General features: G+C 42.5%; 1 protein-coding gene across 5 annotated transcripts in view; it reads left to right on the top strand.

The window, feature by feature from the left end:
* scml2 (Scm polycomb group protein like 2) overlaps positions 1 to 12,677 on the top strand; it is a 101,466-nt gene that overhangs the window by 47,692 nt on the left and 41,097 nt on the right. For all 5 annotated transcript variants that reach the window (XM_048540754.2, XM_059650408.1, XM_059650407.1 and 2 more), the window contains one exon: positions 2,133 to 2,376. In XM_048540754.2, coding sequence (XP_048396711.1) covers positions 2,133 to 2,376 — 244 coding nt within the window. The remainder of the gene's footprint in view (positions 1 to 2,132; positions 2,377 to 12,677) is intronic.

Raw genomic sequence — 12,677 nt, 5'->3', positions numbered from 1 at the left:
GGGGTTTGGAATGCTTGCCTTTATTGGTCAGAAAATCGTGTGTAGGAGTTGGGATGTAATGTTGTGGCTGTACAGGTTGTGGTTGAGGCCACGTTTCGAATACTGCACATAATTCTAGCTGCACATCTTTCGCAGGAATGATGTTAAACTTGATAGGGTGCAGAAAAGATTTATGAGGATACTTCCAAGACTGGAGGGTTTGAATTTATAGGGAGAGGCTGAATAGGCTGGGGCTGTTTCCTCGGAGCATTGGAGGCTAAGGAGTGACCTTGGCAGTTTATCAAGTCGTGGATAGGGTGAATAGACAATGGCTTTTCCCCCAGGGTAATCAAGTTTAAAACTAAAAGCATAGGTTTAAGCTCAGGAGGGAAAGATTTAAAAGGGACCCAAAAGGTGACTTTTTTACGCAGAGACCGGTGTGTATATGAAATGAACTGCCAGAGGAAGTGGTGGAGTTTGGTATAATTAGTATAATTAAAAGGCGTCTGCACGTGTGTAGGAATAGGAAGGATTGAGAGGGATATGGGCCAAATGCTGGCAAATAAGATTAGTTCAGATGGACATATCTGGTTGGCACACCAAAGGGTCTGTTTCTGTGCTATATGACTGACTCAGTTGCTGGCTTGTGCCCATTGTCTGTTGCCCATGGTAAATTTTGCCTTATTGAGAAAATTAATGTTGTGGTTGAATGTATTGCTTTAAATTTAATGGAGCGGCAACGATGATTGGGAATATGAATAATTCTTCTAATTCTACTTTTTAGTTCAAGCCCACCAGATATCAACATACAGAAAAGTTTGCAACATCTAATGAAATTACTGAGACAGAAAAACAGGTCGCCAACAATTTTAAAAAAACCCTTGGGGAATATCAAGGGAAGCCCTTGAGGAAAACAAAATTATGTCCTGAAACTTTCCTCCATAGCACTTCACAACTCAAGTATTGGTGCTGATGAACTTTGGAATATGATGCACTGTACAAATACACTGTGTGTGTATATTTGTCCTGTTCAAAGAAATGAACATCAGCTCAGAACAGGAGATATGCAAAAACTTACTGTGCGTCGAATGAGGGAATAAACTCTGCTTGTATCCTTGCATGTATTGAATAAAATTAGGTAGTGTTTTCTGAAAGAACTACAGGCAACTATGCATGAATGGCAGACACTGTCATCAATTAATATATATGATGCCGTAAGTTAGTAAGGCACAGTGTATGCATGTCGTTTTGAAACGGGGCTCAGCAGAGGAGGGAATGGGGAGAAGGAGACAATTAGTAAACATAGCCCTAAATTTATACTTTAAAGACTAACTTAGAATCAGTAACTGGGCCAAGGTGTTGCTTGGGTGTGGGTGAAGTCATAGCATTGGAAGAGTGGAGTTTATTCTATCAGCTGCTAGTGTCAGTTTGTTATTGTACTGTAATCTTTGCTTCTTTCAATGGTTGTTTTCCTTTTTAACTGCACATTTAGTCCTGGCTAATGAGCACTGCTATCTTTTGACTATATTGCAGAGCTAAATGCTTCATTTTGATTTAAATTCTACATGGATTCTAGACTGCTCTGTTGTCTTTAAAGCCAGTTTTTTCTCTCTTTCTTTTCGTCTTGCATTTTGGGTATGGAGTTGAATACTTTTCCAGCTATGTTGGATTTCATAGACATAATTTTGAAACCCGTTGCACTGTTGCTAGCTGTGACCATGAAATGAAGTAATGACTGTAACATATCTTCTTTCGAGAAACAAAGCTTCACTTTGTTGGGAAGCCTGGGAAAATAGCACTTATTTTTGTGAGACTTCAGCTGTCATATATTAGACTTCAACTCTAATAGGGTTGTAATTTTTTGCTGTGTAAATTAAAACTCTCTCAAACTCACCAAATTGTGAGGTATCTTTATGTTTTGGATTTCCGTTTTTTAAAATGAACAATGCATTATTTGTGCATTTATAATATATCTGCACGCATTCAGCATTTATAGAAGTTCATTACACATCTGAAAGTGCTGAACTATAGTCACAGTCCGTAAATGCTAGTTTTTTTTTACTCAAAGGAGTTACAATCCATTTTGTTCTATGTTAAGTTCATGTTTGCACTTGGGCAGGAGAGAAAAAAGACTAATTTCTTTCCTGTTTGAGGAACCTCCAAGCCCACAGCAAAATCATTTCAAAGTTGGAATGAAACTAGAAGCAGTGGATCGAAAAAACCCCCATCTGATTTGTCCAGCAACCATCAGTGAAGTGAAAGGCGACGACATTTTCGTAACATTTGATGGCTGGAGAGGCGCATTTGATTATTGGTGCAGATATGATTCTCGTGATATCTTTCCAGTCGGATGGTGTGGCATGACGGGAGATGGCCTTCAACCACCTGGAAATAGAGGTAAGAATTTGAAATGGATTATCATTTTGTACTAAGTTTGCCAGAAAAGTGTTCTAAGTTGTGGAATACTTTCCACTAAAATTTCAGAAGAGCTCTATTTTAGAAGAGTGCAGGATCCTTTAACACTTTTGCTATATCATATAAATATTATATCAGCTTTTCTATGTTATATTAATTTTTTAAATGTCTATAAACTGACATTGTAGATGTTGTTAAAGGCCATATAGTTGACCTCTACAGGTCAGTTGTTCAGTTTGTGTCAAGTGAATACTGTATAATATCTTGTATTGAAGTTGTGAATATATGCTGACACAACTGTGCTCTTCTGCTTTGTTTTCTATGGACTGTTCCAACAGCGTGCGTTAGAATACACCATTATAGTCAGTGTACGTTTATGGACTTTTTTTATATTTCTGCTCAACCGTCATATTGGTTTGTGTCTGTGTGGTCAGGTATGCTTCAGTGTAAATAAGGAACTATGTTCAAGGACAAGGACTTGGAACCGCAGGAAGTGCTACACCTGCCCCTACACCTTCCCCCCTCATCCCCATCCCAGGCCCCAAGAAGACCTTCCACATGAAACAGATGTTCACCTGCACATCTGTGAAATGTGGTGTACTGTATCTGCCTTTCCCGATGTGGCCTCCTGTACATCGGGGAAATCAAGCAGAGGCTTGGAGACCGCTTTGTGGAACACCTATGCTCAGTTTGCAACAAATGACTGCACCTTCCAGTTGAGAACCACTTCAACTCCCCCTCCCACTCCTTGGATGAAATGTCCATCCTGGGCCTCCTCCAGTGCCACAATGATGCCACCCGAAGGTTGCAGGAACAGCACCTCATATTTCGCTTAGGAACCCGGCAGCCCAATGGTATCGATGTGGACTTCACAAGCTTCAAAATCTCCCTGCCTCTGACCACATCCCAAAACCAGCCCAGCTCGTTCCCGCCTCCCTAACCTATCTGTCCTTTCTCCCACCTATCCCCTCCTTCCATCTCAAACCTCACCCCACCTCCTACCTACCAGCCTCATCCCTGCCTCCTTGACCTGTCTGTTCTCCCTGGACAGACCAACCTCTACCCTAACTCCCCACCTACATTCACTTCTACTGGCTCCATCCCCACCTCCCTGACCTGTCCATTTCCTCTCCATCTATCTGCTCCTTTTATCCATTTTTCATCCCCTTCCCCCTATCTCTCTTTTATTTCAGAATCCCCTTCCACTACCCCATTTCTGAAGAAGGCTCCAGACTGAAACATCAACTTTCCTGTTCCCCTGCTGCTGTTTGGCCTGCTGTGTTCATCCAGCTCTACACCTTGTTATCTCCTACCACTATTTCCCACATTGGACTCCATCTGCCATATTTTTGACCATTTGCTTCACCTATCTAAGCAGGCTGAATGTTAGCAGGAAACATGCTTTCCTACCTGTCTTTGCCATCTGCAGATTTGGCCACCAAAGCTTTGTTTGCCACATCTCGGTCATTGACATGAACTGTAGAAAAATTGAGATGGCATTTACAGGTCTCTGTGGAACCTCATTCATTACATTCTGCCAATCTGAAAATTGCTGTTTTATGCAAGCTCTGTTTTCCTCCAGTCAGCCAATATAACATATGTGCCACGCTCACGTGAGCATAGCACATATGCTATATTGGCTGAGTGGAGGAAAACCACCAATGTGATAGTTTATTTAAAGTAGAAGATGTCTTACTATGAGCTTGTACTTTGCACAGTGACCTTTTCAATGAAACTTTGCCGAATGCTTTGTGAAAATCCAAGTATAGTACATCAGTGTCTGAGCTCCTCGTGATTTGTGAATACATTACTACCTCCGAGTTCCAATAATTTGGTTAAACACTATTTCCTTTTCACAAAGCCATGAGGACTCTTCCTAACTACTTTCCAAATGCCTAGTTATAACTTCCTTTATGTTAGATTCCAAGACATTGACAACTGCAAACATCAAGCTAACTGGGCCATTCTTGAGGAATTTCTACCTCCCCTTTCTTTCCAGGGGGAAGTGTTGGGCAAACTGAGAAGGGAAGCTGTTTATATTTTTAAAAATTCAGAACTTCCTAAAATAGGAAGGAAAATAAGATGCCAGAGTGGACTTAGGCTTCTTCAAGAGCAAGGTTGGAGGAATAATCAAGAGGAACGAGGAAGCAGTGGAAGAAGTACATAAATACTTTGCAAGACTCTTTATGAAAGAAGACACTAATAATATTTTAAAAATACTACGTAATCAAGGAGCAAAAGGGAGATGGGAAACACAATAACTGTCACAAGAGAAGTAGTACTCGTTAGTAGAGAAACTAATGAGCTAAAATTCATCAGCTGGTCCTGATTATATGCAACCTAGGATTTTATAGAAAGTTACAAAAGACACGTTGACACCCTGATAGTAGAATACCAATAGGCCACAGATTCTGGAAATGACCCAAAGAATTGGAAAACCACCACTGTGATAGCTGATTTAAAGTAGAAGATGTCAAAAAAAAATTCGAAGTCAGTTATCATATCTATTATTGGAAAAATGTTAGAGTCTATTATAAAGGATACAGTACCGGAACGTTTAGAAATGCATAATAAAATGAAGCAGAGTCAGCATGGTTTCATGAAGGGGAAAACATGCCTGACAAATATACTAAATTTCGTTGAGGTGGTAACAAGCAGATCAATTAAAAAGGGGAGTAGCAGATGTAATATATTTGGATTTCCAGAAGGCATTCACTGAGGTACTACATGTAAGGCCCTTAATCAGATAAAGCCAGGGTGTCAGGACTAGTATGTTAGCATGGATGGAGGATTGATGAAATCATTTTTTTAAAAATTGCTGAGATAAAGGACATTTTCAGGATGGGGCAACATGCACCTAGTAGCGTGCCACAGATATTTGGGACTACAGTAATTTGTGATGTGTTAATGATTTGGATGAGGGAAGTGGATGTACTTTGACCAGGTTTGTGGATTACACAAAAATAAATAGGGCGGCAAGCAGCGAGAATGAGGCTCTAACAAGGGATGTAGACAGGTTAACTAAGTCGACAAAAACATGGCAGATAGAATGTATTGTGTATAAATATGAGATTATGAACCTTGGCAGGAAGAGTTGAGGGGTTGAAAATTAATTAAATTTAAAAATATATAAGTACAAAGATCTGCAGATGTTGTTATTATGTAAGAGTCGGGCTGAAACATACTAAGTCTGGTACTAGGCCTCTGTTAAGAGAAAAATGGAATTAACATTTCGAGTCCAGTTTGAACAAAGGGCCACTAGACTCAATGTTAATTCTGTTCTTCTGTCAACACATGCTGCCAAACCTGCTGTTTCTCAGCTCCACTCTCTTTTGAATATTATTTATAAAATATGTATATGGGGAGCAACTTTAGAAATCTGCAGTGCAAAGGAATTTGGGTTCCTTGTATCAGAGATAATGGGAACTGCAGATGCTGGAGAATTCCAAGATAATAAAATGCGAGGCTGGATGAACACAGCAGGCCAAGCAGCATCTCAGGAGCACAAAAGCTGACGTTTCGGGCCTAGACCCTTCATCAGAGAGGGGGATGGGGGGAGGGAACTGGAATAAATAGGGAGAGAGGGGGAGGCGGACCGAAGATGGAAAGTAAAGAAGATAGGTGGAGAGAGTGTAGGTGGGGAGGTAGGGAGGGGATAGGTCAGTCCAGGGAAGACGGACAGGTCAAGGAGGTGGGATGAGGTTAGTAGGTAGCTGGGGGTGCGGCTTGGGGTGGGAGGAAGGGATGGGTGAGAGGAAGAACCGGTTAGGGAGGCAGAGACAGGTTGGACTGGTTTTGGGATGCAGTGGGTGGGGGGGAAGAGCTGGGCTGGTTGTGTGGTGCAGTGGGGGGAGGGGACGAACTGGGCTGGTTTAGGGATGCAGTAGGAGAAGGGGAGATTTTGAAACTGGTGAAGTCCACATTGATACCATATGGCTGCAGGGTTCCCAGGCGGAATATGAGTTGCTGTTCCTGCAACCTTCGGGTGGCATCATTGTGGCACCGCAGGAGGCCCATGATGGACATGTCATCTAGAGAATGGGAGGGGGAGTGGAAATGGTTTGCGACTGGGAGGTGCAGTTGTTTGTTGCGGACTGAGCGGAGGTGTTCTGCAAAGCGGTCCCCAAGCCTCCGCTTGGTTTCCCCAATGTAGAGGAAGCCGCACCGGGTACAGTGGATGCAGTATACCACATTGGCAGATGTGCAGGTGAACCTCTGCTTAATGTGGAATGTCATCTTGGGGCCTGGGATGGGGGTGAGGGAGGAGGTGTGGGGACAAGGTGTAGGTTACGTGGAACAGTCCCTCTTCCACACCTACACAGGCCCCAAACCCCACCTCTTCCTCCGGTACATTGATGACTGTATTGGCGCCGCCTCTTGCTCCCCAGATGAGCTCGAACAGTTCATCCACTTCACCAACACCTTCCACCCCAACCTTCAGTTCACCTGGGCCATCTCCAGCACATCCCTCACCTTCCTGGACCTCTCAGTCTCCATCTCAGGCAACCAGCTTGTAACTGATGTCCATTTCAAGCCCACTGACTCCCACAGCTACCTGGAATACACCTCCTCCCACCCACCCTCCTGCAAAAATTCCATCCCCTATTCCCAATTCCTCCGCCTCCGCCGCATCTGCTCCCACGATAAGACATTCCACTCCCGCACATCCCAGATGTCCAAGTTCTTCAAGGACCGCAACTTTCCCCCCACAGTGATCGAGAACGCCCTTGACCGCGTCTCCTGTATTTCCCGCAACACATCCCTCACACCCCGCCCCCGTCACAACCGCCCCAAGAGGATCCCCCTCGTTCTCACACACCACCCTACCAACCTCCGGATACAACGCATTATCCTCCGACACTTCCGCCATTTACAATCCGACCCCACCACCCAAGACATTTTTCCATCCCCTCCCCTGTCAGCTTTCCGGAGAGACCACTCTCTCCGTGACTCTCTTGTTCGCTCCACACTGCCCTCCAACCCCACCACACCCGGCACCTTCCCCTGCAACCGCAGGAAATGCTACACTTGTCCCCACACCTCCTCCCTCACCCCCATCCCAGGCCCCAAGATGACATTCCACATTAAGCAGAGGTTCATCTGCACATCTGCCAATGTGGTATACTGCATCCGCTGTACCCGGTGCGGCTTCCTCTACATTGGGGAAACCAAGCGGAGGCTTGGGGACCGCTTTGCAGAACACCTCCGCTCAGTCCGCAACAAACAACTGCACCTCCCAGTCGCAAACCATTTCCACTCCCCCTCCCATTCTCTAGATGACATGTCCATCATGGGCCTCCTGCAGTGCCATAATGATGCCACCCGAAGGTTGCAGGAACAGCAACTCATATTCCGCCTGGGAACCCTGCAGCCATATGGTATCAATGTGGACTTCACCAGTTTCAAAATCTCCCCTTCTCCTACTGCATCCCTAAACCAGCCCAGTTCGTCCCCTCCCCCCACTGCACCACACAACCAGCCCAGCTCTTCCCCCCCCACCCACTGCATCCCAAAACCAGTCCAACCTGTCTCTGCCTCCCTAACCGGTTCTTCCTCTCACCCATCCCTTCCTCCCACCCCAAGCCGCACCCCCAGCTACCTACTAACCTCGTCCCACCTCCTTGACCTGTCCGTCTTCCCTGGACTGACCTATCCCCTCCCTACCTCCCCACCTACACTCTCTCCACCTTTACTCTTTACTCTCCATCTTCGGTCCGCCTCCCCCTCTCTCCCTATTTATTCCAGTTCCCTCCCCCCATCCCCCTCTCTGATGAAGGGTCTAGGCCTGAAACGTCAGCTTTTGTGCTCCTGAGATGCTGCTTGGCCTGCTGTGTTCATCCAGCCTCACATTTTATTATCTTGGGTTCCTTGTGCCTGAATTGTAAAAAGCTAGTATCCACATTTAGCAAGAAATAGGGAAGGCATACATATGATGGCCTTTATTTCAAAGGGAATGGAGTATGAAAATAAGGAATCCTTGGTCAAGAAATCAAGGCATGAGTTTACATCATCCCAAGAATAGTGTGAATCGTTTTGGTCCCCTTAAACAAAGGGAACGTGATGTAAGGTTGAAGTCCAGACAGGCTTTACCAGGTTGAACCTGCATGGCAGGGTTTTCTCATGAGAGTTTATTGAGCCTGTGTACTTGAGAATTTAGAAGAATTTGAGGCAAATTTATTGAAACTGAAGAACGTTGAGGGGCTCAATAGTAGGTAGACAGTTTCCCCCCCCCACATTTGGGCAAGAGTGTAGGACTAGAGGACATATTCTTAGATTAAGGGATCACCCATGTAAGACAGATAAGAAAATTTCAACTTCTAGAGGCTGCAGAATCTGAGGATTGTTTTCATCAGAGGGTTTTCAATACTGGTTTGTTAAGTATATTCAAGGTTAAGCTAGTTTGTTGATCAGTAAGGGAATCAAGTGTTGTGGGGATAAGGCAGAGGGATGGGGTTGAGAACTATCAGGTCAGCCAGGTCTCTTTGAATTGTGGAGTTGACTGAGCAAGCCAAGTCCCCTGTTTTGCTTCTACATCTTTCAGTCTTAGGAAATATACTGAATTTGTTTTTCCAGAAAGAAGGGGTCTGTGCACAGTTGATCATGAGGTCTTATATTACAGCATTGGCTATAATTAGCAGTCTGGGTACAAATTTGGTTTCACAATTAAACTAGTTTTAACATGCTTCTTGTTCATGTTCATCCTTGAGTTTATTTGCATTTTGTCAGATGTAAATGTTCAATAAACCTGAGCAGTTGGCGAGTATTTTAGACTGTAAATTTGAAATATTTTCTGTTATAAACATCCCTATTATATTTCAAAATGTACCAGCTTATTACTTACTCGTATGATTTGAATGGGTTTATTTGAAACAAACCAGTGTTTTGTCCCTTATCTAAGGAACAAGTTGCAAATTAGTGAATATTTTGTTGAAGAGAAGCTGAACAGAATGATTTACTGGTTGTATTGGTGTACAGAACTCAAGTACTACTTTTTAAATATATAAAATTAATTTGAAATGTGCCTATTAATTAATTACACTTTTATATTTTAAAGGCCCCAAATATCAGAAATGGACAATAAATTGGTGATTCATTTAATCTGGATGCATGACCAATTTCTAACTTTTTGAACGAGTTCAAAACATCTGGAGCAAACTTTGCATTGGGCATGATTCGTTTTTTGAAGTTCTCTGATCTTCAGAATCTCCTGTAATAATTTTGAAAGATTAAAATCATGACACTTAGCTTTCTTTCAAATAATTATTTGCTACCCATTAGTTGAAGTGTTTTTGGTTGTGTCATATTATCTCATGTTTACAACAGGAAGCCAGCCTTTTCCACAGAGCAGGTCCAATCAGATCGAGTTAATTACCATCCCACTGATCTATTCTCATGATGGAAGATGCCTTTGACAGTCCAATCAAGTGGCACATAAACTGCAATAACCTACTCATCAATTTTCAGTTCACCTTCTGTCACAGCATTTGGCTTCCAACCTCATTACAGCCGTAATGCAAATTTGGACAGAAGTGATGAACTTGAGATAACTGCCCTTGCTATGGAAACGACAGCTTGAAGCTTAATACAGTCCAGGAGAATGCAGCCCTCTTGATCTGTGCCCTATCCACCGCCTTAAAGACCCACTCCCATCACTGCACAGTGGCTTCAGTGCTTGTCATCTGTAAGAAGCACTGCAGCATTTCATGAAAGCTCCCTTGAAAGCACCTACCCACCCAAGAACTGCCATCTAGAAGCACCCTCCAAGCCACAAGCTGTCTTAAGATGTCCCTGGATCAAAATCATGTTACTTAATTGTGAAACCAGACGATTGCACAATTTGAAGAAAGCACCTGACCACACCTTGAGTACAGTTAAGGCTGTGTAACAAATGCTGACCTACCAGTGGCACATAGGAAAGAATATTTAAGATTATTTTATGTGGTCAAAAATTATTAATTCCCACGACATCGCAAATGTGGTATTAATGGCTTGTTGATTTCATATTGCAAGCTGTGCTTGTGGTCACCACTGTTGAGCACAACTCTGATAAAGGTTGAAATTTGCGACTAGTGGAAAACTCACGGTGAATTGTGTATGCAAAAACATGTACATTTCGCTTAAACATGCCAAATTGTATGGTGTGTAGTAGACATTTGGTATTTTAAAAGGCACAATGTCTTGTTTTTGAGGTTTCCAGGGATTTGTTTTTTTTGGGTGAGAATATTTTGTAAATGCCAACCCAGTTTATGGTAGTAATCATGTTATCAAAGTCAGAAATATGGTTGAATTTCTCAGGGAGTCTTTTTAATCAGAAGCCTCCATGAATGTGTTTTCAAAACACAGCCTTTTGCTTTGAAGTGGAGTGAACAACTTGTCATGTGAGAGTAGTGGTTGTATTGCAAGATTTTTTTTGTTGTTTTCTATTATTTTGTGGATGTGGACAACTCTGGCATTGTCAATATTTGTAGTCCCTCCCTAGTTACCTTTAAATTGTCTTGCTTGCCAGGCCATTCCTGCAGGTAGTTAAGTAGCAACTACATTGCTGAGGATCAGAGTCACATGTAGGCTTGACTGGGTAAGGAGGACAGCTGAGTTTCTCTTAGCAATATTTTACAGCAATTAATAATTTTTTATGGTCAATATTATTAAGACTGGCTTCATGTTCCATGATTGCTACATGAAGTAAATTTTTTCACCAGCTGTCATGGTGGGATTCAAAAACATGTTCCAGCATGTCAACTTGCGTATCTGGGTTATGTCTTGTGACGAACCCATTACGCTGCAGTCGCCTGCTGAGTACTTTCATTGCCACCTGAGTTGCCTTCCTGATTTTTCTTCAGTGTTAGTGCTGGATGGTGTGACAAGGACCTTGTCATGATACAATGCATCAGTGTTTACAGAAGAACTTTTAGGTTATAGGAGTGTTTTCTTTAAAATTTCATGGACCCCTTGTAAACAAGGTATCTTCAGGTTTTAAATTGAACATCAGTTCTTTCTATATTATTGGATATGAAACATATTGTTGGTACTGTGTAGTTGTTCTGATGCTGTGACAACATCTTTGACATGTTTAATCTGGCTTAATAGTTTGGTTTTGTTGCCACTGAAGATCCAGCTTTGCATTATTTGCTGTACTGACCCAGCAACCTCTGCAGTACAGAATAAGAAATGCTGTATACATTGGGGCACTTGCTGTCTCCCAGAGTAGAAACCCCACTCTATAAATGCTGTGATCCCCATGCACACTGTTAATTTAGACAGAATAGTCAGTACATACAATTCAAGAGCAAGGCAAGAGGTGGAAGGGACTGGCAGGCAAGGGCAGGAAGAGGAGCATTTGGGAGAGAATAATGAAAATTGAACCATGCTGTGAAAAAGTGAAAAAGTAATTCTTGGATATGTGAAAAATAAATATTTCAGTACACTTTGCGAATGAGGGCTTATGAGAAGAAGGGAGAGATCAGGTCGATGACATGACTGGTATTCTGATGACCAGGACAGTTGTCAATCAATAGTTAGTGAGGAAATTAGCTGATCTGGAGCCTGGGTTGTGATGGGAAACCTTTACAGCCCCTTGGGTGCTCTATGAAGATCCCCAACTTAAATTAACTACGTTGACTCTTTCTGTCATATGGCACAGTTCCATTATGAATACCAAAATAACTAATGGTTTGAGCATTTCTATTAATGGGCAAACCAAAGGTATCAATCTTTTCATCAAATGCTGTTGAGTCTTCAGTAATTCATTGATAATTTCTTTCCATTATGTTGCTCCATTAAAATTTTGTTTTCATTTGAAGAAGGCACCGGTTAGCTCAGGGGTATGGGTATGAGTTTGAATTGTTTTTGGAAACAAATAATCAGAGATAGCAGAAAAGGTTTGATTTTTGGAATCGGTGCTGAGGCTGTGTTTATCTGAAACTGACAACTGAGTACAATTTCATTGTAGGCCTCATCAAGGAGGGAATTTGTGAAATGATACCTCAGGACTTGCAAACACAGAATGACAGATTCTTCTTTGCAGACTGCATCCTGTTTCTTCAAATTACATTCTTAAATGCTATTCAGAGCATACTATATGGCTGCCTTTAAATCTTTTTTATGAGACAGGGAGGAGAGATGTGACATATTCATTTGAGCCAATAAGACAGAGATTCTTTGTTCTTACATGAAAATCTGGTGCTGTCAGGAAGGCTAGAGTGTAGGGCCTACAGTGAACGTAGGACCTTCACTGATTAGATAGCAAAATTATTCTTCAAGGGGACCTCAGGCTCTGATTGAAA

The sequence above is a fragment of the Stegostoma tigrinum genome, chromosome 12 (genome assembly GCF_030684315.1).
Source record: "Stegostoma tigrinum isolate sSteTig4 chromosome 12, sSteTig4.hap1, whole genome shotgun sequence".
In the NCBI taxonomy this organism is placed as follows: Eukaryota; Metazoa; Chordata; class Chondrichthyes; order Orectolobiformes; family Stegostomatidae; genus Stegostoma; species Stegostoma tigrinum.
This window is presented reverse-complemented; position numbering and strand designations above follow the sequence as displayed.